At 39.3% G+C, this 14700-nt stretch overlaps 2 protein-coding genes across 8 annotated transcripts in view; one reads left to right on the top strand and one right to left on the bottom strand.

Moving 5' to 3' along the window:
- Window positions 1-732: 732 nt before the first annotated feature.
- On the bottom strand, window positions 733-7954 carry LOC123868809 (T-complex protein 1 subunit alpha). Its single transcript, XM_045911422.1, has 10 exons — window positions 7793-7954; window positions 7355-7478; window positions 6689-6806; window positions 5595-5776; window positions 4819-5083; window positions 3928-4180; window positions 3005-3095; window positions 2164-2356; window positions 1650-1790; window positions 733-1030 (listed from the first exon to the last, which is right to left on the bottom strand). The coding sequence occupies exons 1-10, from the start codon at window positions 7863-7865 to the stop codon at window positions 800-802; spliced, it is 1671 nt and encodes a 556-aa protein (XP_045767378.1). The 5' UTR covers window positions 7866-7954; the 3' UTR covers window positions 733-799.
- A 3187-nt stretch (window positions 7955-11141) lies between these two features.
- The window catches only part of LOC123868804 (dorsal-ventral patterning tolloid-like protein 1), a 95269-nt gene continuing 91710 nt past the window's right edge, over window positions 11142-14700 (top strand). For all 7 annotated transcript variants that reach the window (XM_045911413.1, XM_045911414.1, XM_045911412.1 and 4 more), the window contains exon 1: window positions 11142-11227. The gene's annotated coding sequence lies outside the window, so the exon portion shown is untranslated. The remainder of the gene's footprint in view (window positions 11228-14700) is intronic.

Below are 14700 nucleotides of genomic sequence, written 5' to 3'. Positions count from 1 at the left end.
ACTACCGCTTTGATACACCGATGTACCTGCGCAGAAACCTTATTGAAAGGCGCCAATCATAGCGTGCGTCCGTCCGCTATTGGTCGTCTACGCAAGAATTACGAACGAGATAGCACTAGCCTTTATTGTTATTGTGTTTATAATCTTAACGTCAAGCAATAAGGTCTCTATTTCACTGATGTACACAGAGTATACTCTCGGTTTTATTCAGCGTTAGGTTGCGTTTTTCTGCGCAAATGAATTTTTACGATGCGGCTCAAGTGGCAGTACTGTATCATACAAAGACCCCCCGGATTCTAGTAGCATAGCACATCTGTGGTGGAAACGCAGCCTTATGTCCTTAGTACACCGCCTTAAGGCGTTCAACGTTTCGCTTTCGTATGTGAATGCGTCAGTATGCTCAAAATATGTGATGGACAAAAGTATAACTCCTGGCACACCAAAAAAAAAACAAATTGTGATACTTATTTTCGACAAAACATTGCAAACGCAGTTTACACCAACAATTTTGTCAACAAAAAAATAATAGCAAGCAAACGAGCAGGCGAGTTACCTGATGTGTGATTACCACCGCCCATGAACATAATATTCTGCAGCACCAGAAGAACCGCCAATCCATTGCCGATCTTTCAGGAATTTGATGATCCACTACTTACCCCATATTGAATAGTTTTTCATAAGTTTTGTCGAAAAATAGTATAATAACTTGTTTTTTAGTGTAGTAATTAATAATACCTTTCAATACTTTATTAAAGCATTGACATTAAAACGTAATATGAAATGTACACTAAGTATAACACTAGTCGAGTTCCCCGGCGTTGCACGCGTCCTCGTAGCTCTTCCCTCCCTTCTGTTCCGGGTCGAGTTTGATCATGTCGTCTATGCGCAGGATGGTGATGGCCGCTTCGGTCGCGAACTTGAGCGACTTGATCTTGGAAATGGCGGGCTCGAGCACGCCCGCGGCCAGGTTGTCGCGTAGGGTGCCTTCGTTGAGGTCCAGGCCTACCCATTTGAGGTTCGCGTGTTCCACCTGCAATAGGTTACGATACAATGAATGAATACTCTAAAGTCAAGTTCAGAGCCTCGATAGCTCAACAGTTGAGGAGCGGACTGAATTCCGAAAGGTCAGCGGTTCAAACCCCACCCGTTGCACTATTGTCGTACCCACTCCTGGCACAAGCTTTACGATTAACCGGAGGGGAAAGGGGAGCATTAGTCATGATTATCATGGCTAAAATCTTTTTTTTTTTAAAAAGCCACCACAAGGGGTCCGGCCAATGTAAGCCTTCATAGCTTACATTGGTCGGACCTCTTGTGGCGCCCTCTGAGACCAGTTTTGCCGGTGGATCCGCATTGAACCACTTAGCGTTTTTATTGTCAAGTTGTTGTTTTTAATATTTTATCGCACTAAATTACTTGGAATCGTAAAATACCTCATGTGCATGAGAATAAGGTTCCTTTTCCTATGTAGGGACTCAGGATATGTTACCTTAGCCTATGAGTTGTGGTAAGCCTGCAGCTTGGCGCCTAGGTTTGTGGCGCACCGGGCAGCGATCACCGCCAGTGTCTTAGGGATCATTAGCAGAGACTGGCCTTATGTGCATGAGAATACGGTTCCTTTTCCTATGTAGGTACTCTGGATGTGTTACCTTAGTCTGCGAGGAGTTGTGGTAAGCCCGCAACTTGGCCACCAGGTCCGTGGCGTCCCGCGCGGCGTTCACCGCCAGTGTCTTGGGGATTACTAGCAGAGACTGAGCGAATGCCGCGATCGCTAGCTGCTCGCGGGAACTCTGTAACACCAATTTATTTTGCTTTAAAAATCAGCAATCTTGAATTTCAATTTACGTCATTATCCATTTAGAAAAAAGTATTGTCGTAATCTTTAATGTGAAAATAGATTGAATGTTCATAATCAATAAACTTTTGACTTCAGAAAGTCAACAAAGTTCGGAAAGGTCTTAAAAAGTCAAAAAAGTTTAGGTCTTAAGAAAGTCAGAAAGGCCTTAAGACAAAGAAGCTCAGAAAGGTCTTAAGAAAATCAAAAAAGCTCAGAAAGGTCTTAAGAAAGTCAGTAAAGTTCAGAAAGGTCTTAAGAAAGTCAATAAAGTTCAGAAAGGTCTCAAGTCAAAAAAGTTAAGGTCTTAAGAAAGTCTTTAAGCTCACCAAGGTGGTAGCGAAGTTGTCCAGGTATATGGACAGCGCGGCCTCCACCGCGCCGCCGCCCGGCACCAGCCGCCCGGACTCCAGCACGCGGCGCACGGCACACAGCGCGTCGTGCGCGGACCGCTCCATCTCGTCGCAGTACGCGTCCGTGGGGCCGCGGAGGATGATGGAGGCGGCTGTTCTCGCTGCGGGCCTGTAGTTATTACGGACATAGTTAATAGGCTATTTTATACCAAGCGAAAACCAAAAATGTATAAACAAGTATTAGCAATAAGCAACCAAAAATGATTTCAGTTTATCAAATTATACAGTAAATTATTCAGTTTATAAGATTTCACTTTTTTTATCTGTTTATTAAATGAGATTTGAGAAGGAATGGTGTTGTTTATTCTGCCTATAATATTATCCTAAAGTCAAAGTCAAATAATTTATCAAAGTAGGTATACTTTTTGATAGTCAGTTGTTGTATTTGTATGATAATGGCGCCGATTCTGTTGTCTTTCTCTAAACTAAATTTAGAGTATCTGCGTCCTCCTCCTTTTAATATTGTTAAAAAGGGACAGAACCTCTATTTTACATTTAAAGACTCTAAATTTTAGTGCACGCTACAAAAAACAATAGGCTCACGATTGGCAGCTGAAGTCATGAGGTTTGACAGCTCTATATTAAATTTAAGACTGTCAAACTGTGTCTGGCCTCTTCATATTGCATTAGTAAGAAGAGGATGAGAACACTCTAAAATTTAGTTGCCAACAGAATCAGTACCAATATAGTGGTTATAATAAATTACGTAAACTTAAGTAGATAGTAAGTAATATAATTAATGACGTAAAACACTTACCCCTTGATCAATATGAGTTGGTCATCACAGATTTGTTCCTGCACCACTTCCGCGGCCTCGCCAATCATGCTCGCTTCAAATACTTCCTCACCTGAAATATATACACAAGTCCTTATTATCATCATAGCCTACAGAGATTCTTTATTCAGTGAGAAATCCTAAGGGAGCAAAGATACGTGACAGGGGAGAAAGGTCCAAACGCATTTACACTGCACTGCATGACGCTCACTCAAGTGCGTTTTGCTCATACAAACGTACATCCATACTATCCATACTAATATTATAAATGCAAAAGTCTGTCTGTCTGCTACCTTTTCATGGCCCAACAGTTTAACGGATTTTAACGTTTGGTACAGAGTTAGCTTATATCCCCGGGACGGACATAGGCTATTTTTTTTCCCGGGAAATCAAAGAGTTCCCGCGGGATGCCTAAAAACCCATCCGCTTATAATAAACTATATTTGCCGCCCCGCGTCGCGCAGATTAAGTGCGTTATACCAACGGTTTTATTTAGGTTGGCGGTATAAAGTACCTAAGAGCTACAAACTGGTGGTTGTTTTTTCGGGTAAAATGCTTGAAAAGTACTGTGTTAAGTTTTAGTGAGCCTTGTTTCTTCTATATCGTCGTCTTAGAGTGAAAACCTCGGGAATGCATTTTTGTTCAAATTTATTTTATTGCGTTTCTAGGAAGAAAACCTCGCAACGCACATCCTGATCTGACTAATTTGTTCATTCGATACTCGTAACGCCATCTATGACATTAAATGAGAAACTCGTAAATACTCGCTTCTGTTAGTTACAGCACGCAGTTTTTTCTTCCTTCTGAAAAGTTACTTCTTTTACACTTACGAGGTTTTCACTCTAAGCCGTCGATATGTTTCTGTTTTTTGATCAAAGAATATTTCTAAATTTATTTATACTCACCCTCCATATTAGTAAGAGATGTGAGGTAGGTCGCCCCTGTAGCTTTGGCGATCCTCTTCAGGTCCGCCTTCTTGCAGCGCCGCACGCCCATCGCGCCGGCCTCTACGAAGTACTTGAGACACAGGTCGTCGATGCCTCCGGAACATAAGATCACGTTGACGCCGGTGGAGAGGATCTTGTGTAGTCTCTCTTTGGTGATGTCGAGCTCGCGGGCGCGGATCGCTTCGAGCTTTTCTGGATCTGACACGAGGACCTATAATAACCATTGATGTTTCATGCACGAAATTTGCACGCCATTCCATGGCAAATGTGGTGATACCAATATGAATTTGTAAGACCTATTTAACCCGCATTTAAGCAAATAAAATAATTTGATTTGATTTGATTTGAATATATTGATGTTATTAGTAAAAACTGTACTTGGCTTTTTATTTTTATTTTTAGGGTTCTGTACCTCAAAAGAAAAAGGAACCCTTATAGGATCACTTTGTTGGCTGTGTGTCGTGTCTGTCAAGAAAACCTATAGGGTACTTTCCATTGACCTAGAATCATGTTTGGCAGGTAGGTAGGTCTTATAGCACAAGTACAGGAAAAATCTGAATACTGAATTTGTGGTTACTTACATCACAAAAAAAATTTGTTCATGAACAAATAATTGACATTTTCAATTTTCAAGGATAACTATACCAAGTGGTCCCAAAAATCCCGGTTAAACAGGAACTTTTCAATTTTCTGGAAAAGTAGCCTCGGTACAAATTGTATCAAAAATGGGTAAACTGTTGGGCTGTGAAAAGCTAGCAGACAGACAGACAGACAACTTTCGCATCAATAATAATTATAAGTATGGATATTTTATGCAAAATCTTATATGAAGAAGAAACTATGTTTTACCTGCACACCCATCTTCATTTTAGTCTTCTGCAGCGAGAAATCGAGGCAGGCGATCTTTGCATTCACAATCTTGCGAGGCATGGCCTGGGAAGCTACCGTACAGTTCAATGCGTAGCCTTTGACTAGCACACTCTCGCGGGCGCTTCGTCCGTGCGCCTTGAGGATGTTGACTGCTTTGATGGGGTACACTGCATTGCCCTTTGAGTCATTGGTCTTGATAGCTTGAGCCGCATCTACTACCATTTCTGAGAAGAAGTCTGCATCACTGGTGTAGGGAGTTCAGGAATTCAGTAGAAAATGAAGTAAGTATTGAGATAGTAATTGAGAGTACTTCAAATCTTTTTTTGGACAGAAGTGAAGTAAATTCTGATACAAGATAGCCCAGGAATGAATGGAAGCTGGTTAACTTGGAAGGAGTATGGACTATGGTAGTTTCAACAAACCCATTATCCGTGATCGGTTTCTGACCGAAACGTTAAACCTCTTGATAGCACAGCTTTGCAGCTAGGGTGGGAAGGGTAACTAGCCATGGCCAAAGCTTCCCAGACCAGACGCAGAAAGAAATTGATATTCATTGATTAGAAATTATAAATTCTAGTTTATTGTTGTTGTTGACATGACAGTTGACACATAGAGAGCTAAAATGGCGAGCGAGATCTCAAAATGCATGCACTATAAATGGAAATTCATCTAGCTGTATTGTAATATTATAACATATTCATAAGGCCACCTAGGAGAAACCAAGTTGGTCAAGTAGTCGTTATATAAAAGGATACGCCCCAATAAGTTTGGAAGACATAGTGGTCTTGGCAGCATGGACGATTGAAGCCTTTCCCAGTGACTCCACGGTAACTGTCAAATTGTCTTGAATATATTTGACAGCTTCCTTGCAGGCCAGCCGGTAGCCAGAAATGACGCTGGTCGGGTGGATCTTGTTTTTGACAAGTTCATCTGCATTCTGTCAAAAAAATATTATACATATTATAAATATGGCATAATGACAGGAAGCGCAGCATAGGCAGATAATCTATTACAGCTCTGACTTATTACTGTTACGTTGCGTCGTCGCAGCGTCGTTTTCTATATTTTAAACTAGCTGACGCCCGCGACTTCGTCCGCGTGGATTTAGGTTTTTCGAAATCCCGTGGGAACTCTTTGATTTTTCGGGATAAAAAGTACCTTATGTGCTAATCCAGGATATTATCTATCTCCATTCCGAATTTCAGCCAAATCCGTCCAGTAGTTTTTGTGTGAAGGAGTAACAAACATAAACTTACACACACACACACACACACACACATACAAACTTTCGCCTTTATAATATTAGTGTGATGACATGCCACAATAAAGCGTTGTGTCGTCACAACGCGGGTGTGGCATACAATCCGTTGATGTGTTGCGACGACGCAACGCAAAGCACTACTGAGGCTTCGTCCATAGGTGGACAGACAACTTCACATGAGTCACAAGGAGCTGTTAAATCCAGGGGACACAAGACTGCATCATGTGGAAGTCTTTACAAGAGACCTATGTCAAGGTCTGTGGTTTGACAATGACACCTAAAGTTAATCTAATTTTTGTTATTAGTGTTTGCAGACAGCTTTAGCAATTAATAATTAGTAGATTAACCTAGTATAATATTACTAACCCATAAACTAGATGGTAGTAGGATTAAAGCTGCAATTGAAAAATGGTGTTTTAGATAAAAAAAGTTTGCAGACTGAGACTAGCACAATAAATATGTGATAAGTTTTTCTCCTGGTTGGTATAATCCCTCCCCCATCTCATCCCTGTCATCTTACGCAATTTCACTGTCGAGACATCTCCATCGATCGACCATAAGATGTATTCCTTTAGACTGTGATATTACCTTTAACAACTCTGCAGCAATGATGACCACAGACGTGGTGCCGTCTCCAACCTCCTCGTCCTGCAGCTGAGCTAGTTCCACTAACACCTTTGCAGCCGGGTGCTCAACCTCTAGCATTCTGGAGACAAGATTGCATAGTTACTGCATTAAATGAGTTTGTTGTTCGCTTCTTCGCAGACCAGGGTGCGTATGAGAACCCTTGTGGCTTTAGTTTTAATTTCATGTAATTTGATATGACCATTACATCATTATCTTACAACAATTATTGTCAACCAATATGTGTATGATTATACCTATCACTACCCATATTATAAATGGAAAAGAGTGTTTGTTGGTCTGTCTTTCAATCACATCACAACAGATTGATGTGATTTTTTTTTGTATGGATATATCATATAGTTGTATGTAGACTTGGAGAGTGACATAATATGCTACTTTTATCCCAGAAAATCAAAGAGATTTTAAAAGCAGGATTTTAATACCACCAGTATTTTGTCCCAGCCGACGGGACCCAGCTCTTCACAACGTTGGCTATTGTTGCTGCGGCACTTATTACAACGCCAGCATCTTGTAAACCCGACAGGACCCAGTGTGCTTTTCACAATGTTGGCTATTGTTGGTGCGGCACTTACTACAACACAATTAACAAAGTAAACTGCAACTCACTTCAGGATGGTGGCTCCATCATTTGTGACTGTGACATCACCAATGTCATCCACCAGCATCTTGTCCAAGCCGACAGGACCCAGTGAGCTCTTCACAATGTTGGCTATTGTTGCTGCTGCACTTACTACAACAAGATAACAATATTAATTTATTGTTTTTATTCAGATTCAAGTTAGCCAAAAATACAGTCAAAATTTGTAAGAAGGTGACTAACGCTGATAGGTTATATGAATAAAAATGTTGCTAAATATACTAGCTTAGAAGCAAATTTTGTATCACGTATATAATTTGCCACTATTATGTGAAAATTACGACTTAAAAGGGCCATTTTTATTTCATTAACATGTACAAATCTCAAAATGTAAAACCATAAGCACTGCATGTGATCGACATTGGACCGGGTAGCATAAACATTTCTAAATAAATGCTAAACCTCACCATTCTGTGATCTGACTGGGGCTCCAGAATATCGTGTTCCTGCAACGGATAAAGGAGCAGCGAGTGTCGACATTTTATCCAATTAATTTGAGAGATTTTGTTAGAATAAATTCACTCGCTCGTCACACTTTTTCTTTTTTTTCTGAAAGAACAATCAGTGTTGCCAGATCTTAATTTCGCTTTACCTACTAATGCAAAAAATACTTTGTGCTTTTTACCATTACCCCGTGCTTGGTATTAATTTACCCTAGATTTTAAGTTTATTGGAAAAAATACGCAAATTTTTGTCGGAATAAAACTTTCGTAATGCGCGGTGCCATAACTTGGTTATAATGATTGTACCATAAAATTGCACTTATGGGAAATTACAAACTAAGCAATTTTCATGTGCAACACTGATGTGCAATTTTTATTTAATTTTATTACAATTTCCAATTTAAAGTTTCTTGTGTCATTTTTTTTTCTTCTCGTATTCAGTTTTTTGTAAATCAAAAAAAAAAAACTATAAATAATTGTAAAGTGTGAAATAAATGTAAAGATTGAGATTATTTAAGGCAAAATATTTTTAAACATAACTAACTAGGTAGGTAGTTACTAGTTAGTCGAGAATAATCAATTTTTCAGTTTACTATTATATTATTTTGTTTGTGGTGCCAGTGAGTTAGAGCAGATTTTGTAAGATAAATACACTAACAGTTTGGAACAAATAGTTCCAAAAACTACCCTAAATTCGTTGTCTAAGAATTATCCTGTTCGTTCAGCCCTAAATCTAGGGCAATAAACCTAAATAAGATGGCACCACTGAAAACAATAATTTCAAAGATTTCAATCATCAATCAAAGACAAAAAGGACCAAGAATTTCCGTGTCATCAATTTAAAAAAAAGAAATACAGTCCAATAGAGAACCTCCTACTTTTTTGAAGTCGGTTAAAAAAGATTCCGACGAATATTGAGAACCAAATGTACCTACTCTGTGTTGAGAACCTCCTCCTTTTTTGAAGTCGGTTAATTGACAAAGACACAAACGGTGTGTCAGAACTGGTCAGAACCATGTCAGAACTCGGAAGAAGCTCAGAAGTTACATTCCAGTTTATAACGCAGTACTAAGTAGGTACAACATATAGATGTCACTAAAGAATCCAGAAGTTCTCTTGTTCATATTTATTTACCTACACAGCTAACAGGTAGCTGTGTAGTCTACCAAGCTACCTACCTATTTTTTCCAAGTTTTCATTTTCAGGGTTCCGTACCCGAAGGGTCCTTACGGGACCCTATTCTTAAGCCTCCGCTATCCGACCGTTCATCCGTTTGTCGATGTCGTCCGTCCGTTTGTCTGTCAGCGGGATACGTCATTATCTCGTGAACCGCCTGTAAATGGAATTATAATATTATTATTCTGACCTAGGTAGTACCTAAGCCTAAATGTTGTATTTTTTTTGTACAATAATTCATTTAATTTTGTGATGTTAGTTCAATAAAATAGGTAGAGTTGAAATTTTCTCCAGAATTGGCTATCATATTATTAGGACGTATTGGTCTGTCTTTCTGTGGTATGTAAGATTATTTTACGCATGGCTCTCTATTAGGGTGAAATTTTTCTTTCAAGATTCTGCGATGTAGTAAGTTTATTATATAATAAGAGTCCTGGATAATTTTTACTATTAGATTTTTGTACCTATTTGTTTATTAAATATTGTTGTTAAAAGTCGCTGGCTCATTGAAATTCCATGCGAGCTAACCAACTTACACATATTTGCTGCAGTATTTTATATTATCTGTTCAGAGTGAGCGAGGTTGAGAACGTGATGCCAAAAAGCCAAGAATTTCTTTTTATCAGCTTACATAAAGATATACCTAGGTTCCTACTTACCTATATTGAAATAGTGCGTAGCAGATAGGTACATAGGATCTTTAGGCTTACCTATTTATCGTTTCTTTGTAGAGTTCCGTAATTTGATAGATGCTAATGGAACCCTGTTACTAAGCGTCCGCTGTCCATCAGTCCGTCTGTCTGTCAGCGGGCTGTATCTTCTGAAATTGGTAGAGAGTTGAAATTTTTACGGAATATATATTTCTATTGCCTCTATAACAACAAATAATAAAACAAAATGGCCGCCATGAAAATTTAGTAAAATTAAAAAGTGTTATGTAGATGTGATGGCACGGAATCCTATATGTGCGAGTCCGACTCGTATTTGAAAGATTTTTGTTCATTATGTTTTAAAATCCATACTAATATTATAAAGCGAAAGTGTGTCTGTCTGTCTATCTGTCTGTCTGTCTGTCTGTCTGCTACGTTTTCACGGCCCAACCGCTGAACCGATTTTAATGAAAGGTACAGACTTGGGATACATCCCGGGGAAGGACATAGGCTACTTTTTATTCCGGAAAATCAAAAGGTTCCTACGGGATTTACAAAATCGAAATCCACGCGGGCGAAGCCGTGGGCATTCTCTAGTTACTAATAAAATTAAGTACCTATACCTAGCTCTATAGTGTCTCTACATGTAGGTACCTAAAAAGCTGTGATAGCGTAGTGGTTAACATTTCCTCCTCCTATTCAGAGGGTTCGATCTCGGGCACGTAGTTCTAACTTGTCAAAATTTAGAGCCTTTTTTAGTACCTATTACTTGATTTAACGGTGAAAGAAGCTGAGAGTTCTCTATGTTCTCAAAGGTGTGTGAAGTCTGCGAATCCATACTTGGCCAGCATGGTGGACCTTAGCTTAAATCCTTATCAATCTGCGAAGAGACCCGGGACAGACTACATAGATGGGTTGAGATGATGATGATGATAATTCATATACTTACTACATTACTTACACACAGGCTAGGTTTACATAATGAATTTTGTTTAAAGTGCACATCTATATACAGACTTTACATACATTTTAGTACTTGAGTACTAAAATGCAAAGAAGCACAGATGCATGCATTATAATAATAGACTAAGAATGACTAGGTGATGCCTGAGAAATTCAAAAGATATAAATGCATAAAATCCTACATTGAGATAACCATAAACTTAAAATTTAAACATACGATAAGTAAGTACCTAGATAAAAATATAACATTTATTATTTTGCTCTATAAATAAAAGCTTTGCGGCTCACGGCCTACATCCCCAAACGACGCCCTTAAACGATTCAGAGATACAACCCCAATAAATACCACATGAAGTTCCCACGTTCATTGGAATGCCTCGCAGCGTGTCGCATATATAGCAGGCTGTAATCTCATTTTCTTGCAACGATAAACTTGGAGAGCAAAACAAATCGCGGGTAGTTTTACGCCTGCGCCAGTCGCACGCACGCAAGCGCTACGCGGACACGGCAGTCGCGCGCTGGCCTTTGCCGCGTACGGACTTATCGTTCCGTTTTCCCGCGACACCATCACGCGATAAATGGCGCCCAAACTGGGACCTCGTTATCGCGGGTAAGTCCCTTAATTGCATATTCCACTCTTAAAATTGAAATAACATACAGGTTATGTCAAGATATTTGAGACGAGGTCCACGCAGCATCCGTGTCCGAGGGCGTGGTATCCGTAGGGCGGAGGCGTATCGAGCTGATAAGAAAACGTCCACTGTCAACAAACCCCGACATTATATAAACTATTTAACTGAAAAGTGGAGAGTCATCTGAAAGTGCTATTGATTTTCATCTCCGTGGATTCTGGTTGAGACAAGGTTATGTATGCTCCCGTGCTCTAAGACGTCGTGCATGCAGAAGGCGAATGGCAACATTCGAAATGTTAGCTCAGAGCTTCGCTAATATCATTTCGCAATTTGTCCTTTGAGGGTATTATTATCTTATCTTGCAATTCTTATATCTAAAGAATTTTGAAAGTACTTATTGGACACTTAGTTATTTTTGTATCAACAAAATTTTGCTATAAGAGACTTCATTATTTTGCTTTATGCTTTCTTCTATAAATACAAAGCTCCTAGGAAGTAGGAGCGGGGATATATAAGCCAACGTTAATTTGCTATATTATGATACCCGTGACTTCATGCTCGTGGATTTAGGTTTTTTTTAAATCCTGTGGGGTTTTTTTATTTTTATGGGTCAAAATATTTTTTGACCCTCTTGTACATCCCTGGAATGAAAGCTATTCTTGTACCTAATTTCTTCGAAAATCTGTTAAACGGATCGGCCGTGAAACTAGCACGTGTCGGACGGCTAGGAGCAGACAGATAAATACAGGCAGATGGGTAGGTATGGACTATTAATTATTAATATTAAGTAGTATGGATAGGATGGATTAGTTATAAGCATTGATGAATTGTTCCAAAGGAAGGGGAAATACCGTTGATGTCGGAATTGGACATACCTACTTGCCTATACATTTTTACAATATACTGATCTATACAAGGAAGTCCTGGAATAGATAAGCTAATTATTATTATTATTAGTAACGAGATGGTGTCCGCAATTTCATCAGCCTAGATTCAGGTTTTTAAAAAATCCTGTGGAAACTCTTTGATTTCTCAAGATAAAACTAGCATAAACTGTGTTGTTATTGCTCACTCTCCAGGTCTTCAACACATCGTGTATCAAGCGATACACGTCTACTGCTGGACATAGGTCTCTTGTAGGGACTTCCACACGGCACGGTCTTGCGCCGCCTGAATCCAGCGGCTCCCTGCGACTCCCAATGTCGACCTTTTACGTAGTGGGAGGATTTTCAACGCTGCGCTTTCCAGTGCGAGGTTGCCTTTTCAGCACCTCGGGACCTCAACATCTATCGGTTTTTCGAACTATGTGCCCTGCCCATTGCCACTTCATCTTCGCCACCCGCTTAGCTAAGTCGGTTACTCTGGTTATCCTACGCATCTCCTCATTTCTGATCTGATCATGTAGAGTCCAAGCATAGCTCTCTCCATCTCATAAGAAAGCTCAGTCTTCGTGATACGGGAAGTTAAATATCTACGAAAATACTTTTGCTAAATGTTGGAAAACTTACCTTGCCTCCAGTAAAGTCCTGCCAAGTTACTTTCCATAGAGTTTTATATTCGTGTTTTATAGTGGTGCTGTATAAAACTGCCGTACCCTTTCCTAATGCGAAGTGCCGCCATGACTCGATTGATGGCCCATCCAACGTTTTATTAGGTAGTTCCATAGGTACCTACCTAAGCAATAATTTCTTAAACGGTTGAATTTTGTTGGGGGTTTCAAAAACATTTTACCTAAGTATATTTTCATACTTCCTTCTATATTTAATGCTCTTAAAGACAAGAAATTCAAGTTTTCTTGTCTTTTCACGGCCCATCCGAAAGGTACAGAGGCAACTTACATTCCAGAATATTAGACTTTCCACGGAATATTTAAAACCTACATCTCGTGGATGAAATCTCCGGCATCATTAATTAAAGTCACAGATGTATGTGATGTGTTATGATAAAAGTACCTACTTAGTTAGATTTCATTTTTATTTAATTGAAAATATTCAATTAAGATTTAAAATTAACCTTTTCTAATTACTGCACATATCATGGTCGCGTGGAATGGGGCCAAGAATACTGACTGCATTTCCGCACTGGATCACCAGGCTGATCCTTTGTGCAAAAAATGAGCCGACTCTTCTGTCACCATAAGGCTATTAACCACGTGGAAATGTCTCGTAAAACTAGTTTTGCCAGATGACAGATAACTTTTCTTATACTGTGGCACCATAAAAGCTATAGACATTGAAATTATAAGTGTAAATTAAAAATTTATAGCACCCCCGACAAGTGATAGTTACAGTAACTAGAAAAGAGCTGATAACTTTCAAACGGCTAAACCGATTTTCATGGATTATAGCTAAGAACACTCTCGATCAAGCCACCTTTCAAACAAAAAAAACTAAATTAAAATCGGTTCATTAGTTTAGGCGCTACGGTGCCACAGACAGATACTCAGATACACAGACACACAGATACACACGTCAAACTTATAACACCCCTCTTTTTGGGTCGGGGGTTAAAAATGCACCTGAGTTGAGAAATTGGGAGCATTGCAAAGTACAGTACCTATTTCTCAGTTATAAGGTTAATTGGAGCTGTGTGCCTAAAACGTAAGCTCTTACGACTATAGCCTCTTAGCGTTTAAGCAAGCTGAGACCTTCACGCTGATTAACCTAGATTGGTACACTCCATGTGAACACTCTCGTTACTCATTGTACCTTCTGCAATATATCACATAATCCTTATTATTTACTAATATTATAAATACGAAAGTATGTAAGCATGTCTGTCTATCTGTCTGTCGGTCTGCTAGCTTACACACCCCGTCCGTTTAACCGATGGTGCAGAGATAACTTGCATTTCGGGCAAGGACACAACAACAGGCTACTTTTGGTCCCGAAAAATTTTGTTTATTTATTTGTACCAGAAAGTTGTAACAATATAAATAAAAAGAAAGAAAAAGTGGACAGGGAAGCACTTATCTCTATAAGAGATCTCTACCAGTGACCCTTGGCAGTGCGAGAGGTTGTAAAGGGAGTAGAATAGGTACAGCAAAGATAGACAGTAATTATGAAAAAAAAAAAATCAAAAGTTCCCACTCGGTTTCAAGAAATCTTTACCCACATGGACGAAGTTGCGGGTATCATCTACTTGGTACAGAGATAGTTTACATCATAGACTACTTACTAGATACTTTTTATCCCGGCAAATCCTAGTTGTTCAACACCAAATAGCACTACCCATATTTATAACTTACTTATGCTCCCGACTTCGTCCGCGTGTACTACACAAATTTCAAACCCCTATTTTGCCCCCTTAGGCGTTGAATTTTCAAAAATCCTTCCTTAGCGGATGTCGACGTCATAATTGCTACATGCCTAAATTTCAGACCGATCCGTTCAGTAGTTTGCGCTGTTCGTAAGATAGATCAGTCAGTCAGCTTTTCCTTGTATTTTGATAT

This window comes from Maniola jurtina, chromosome 10 (genome assembly GCF_905333055.1).
Source record: "Maniola jurtina chromosome 10, ilManJurt1.1, whole genome shotgun sequence".
NCBI classification, from domain to species: Eukaryota; Metazoa; Arthropoda; class Insecta; order Lepidoptera; family Nymphalidae; genus Maniola; species Maniola jurtina.
This window is presented reverse-complemented; position numbering and strand designations above follow the sequence as displayed.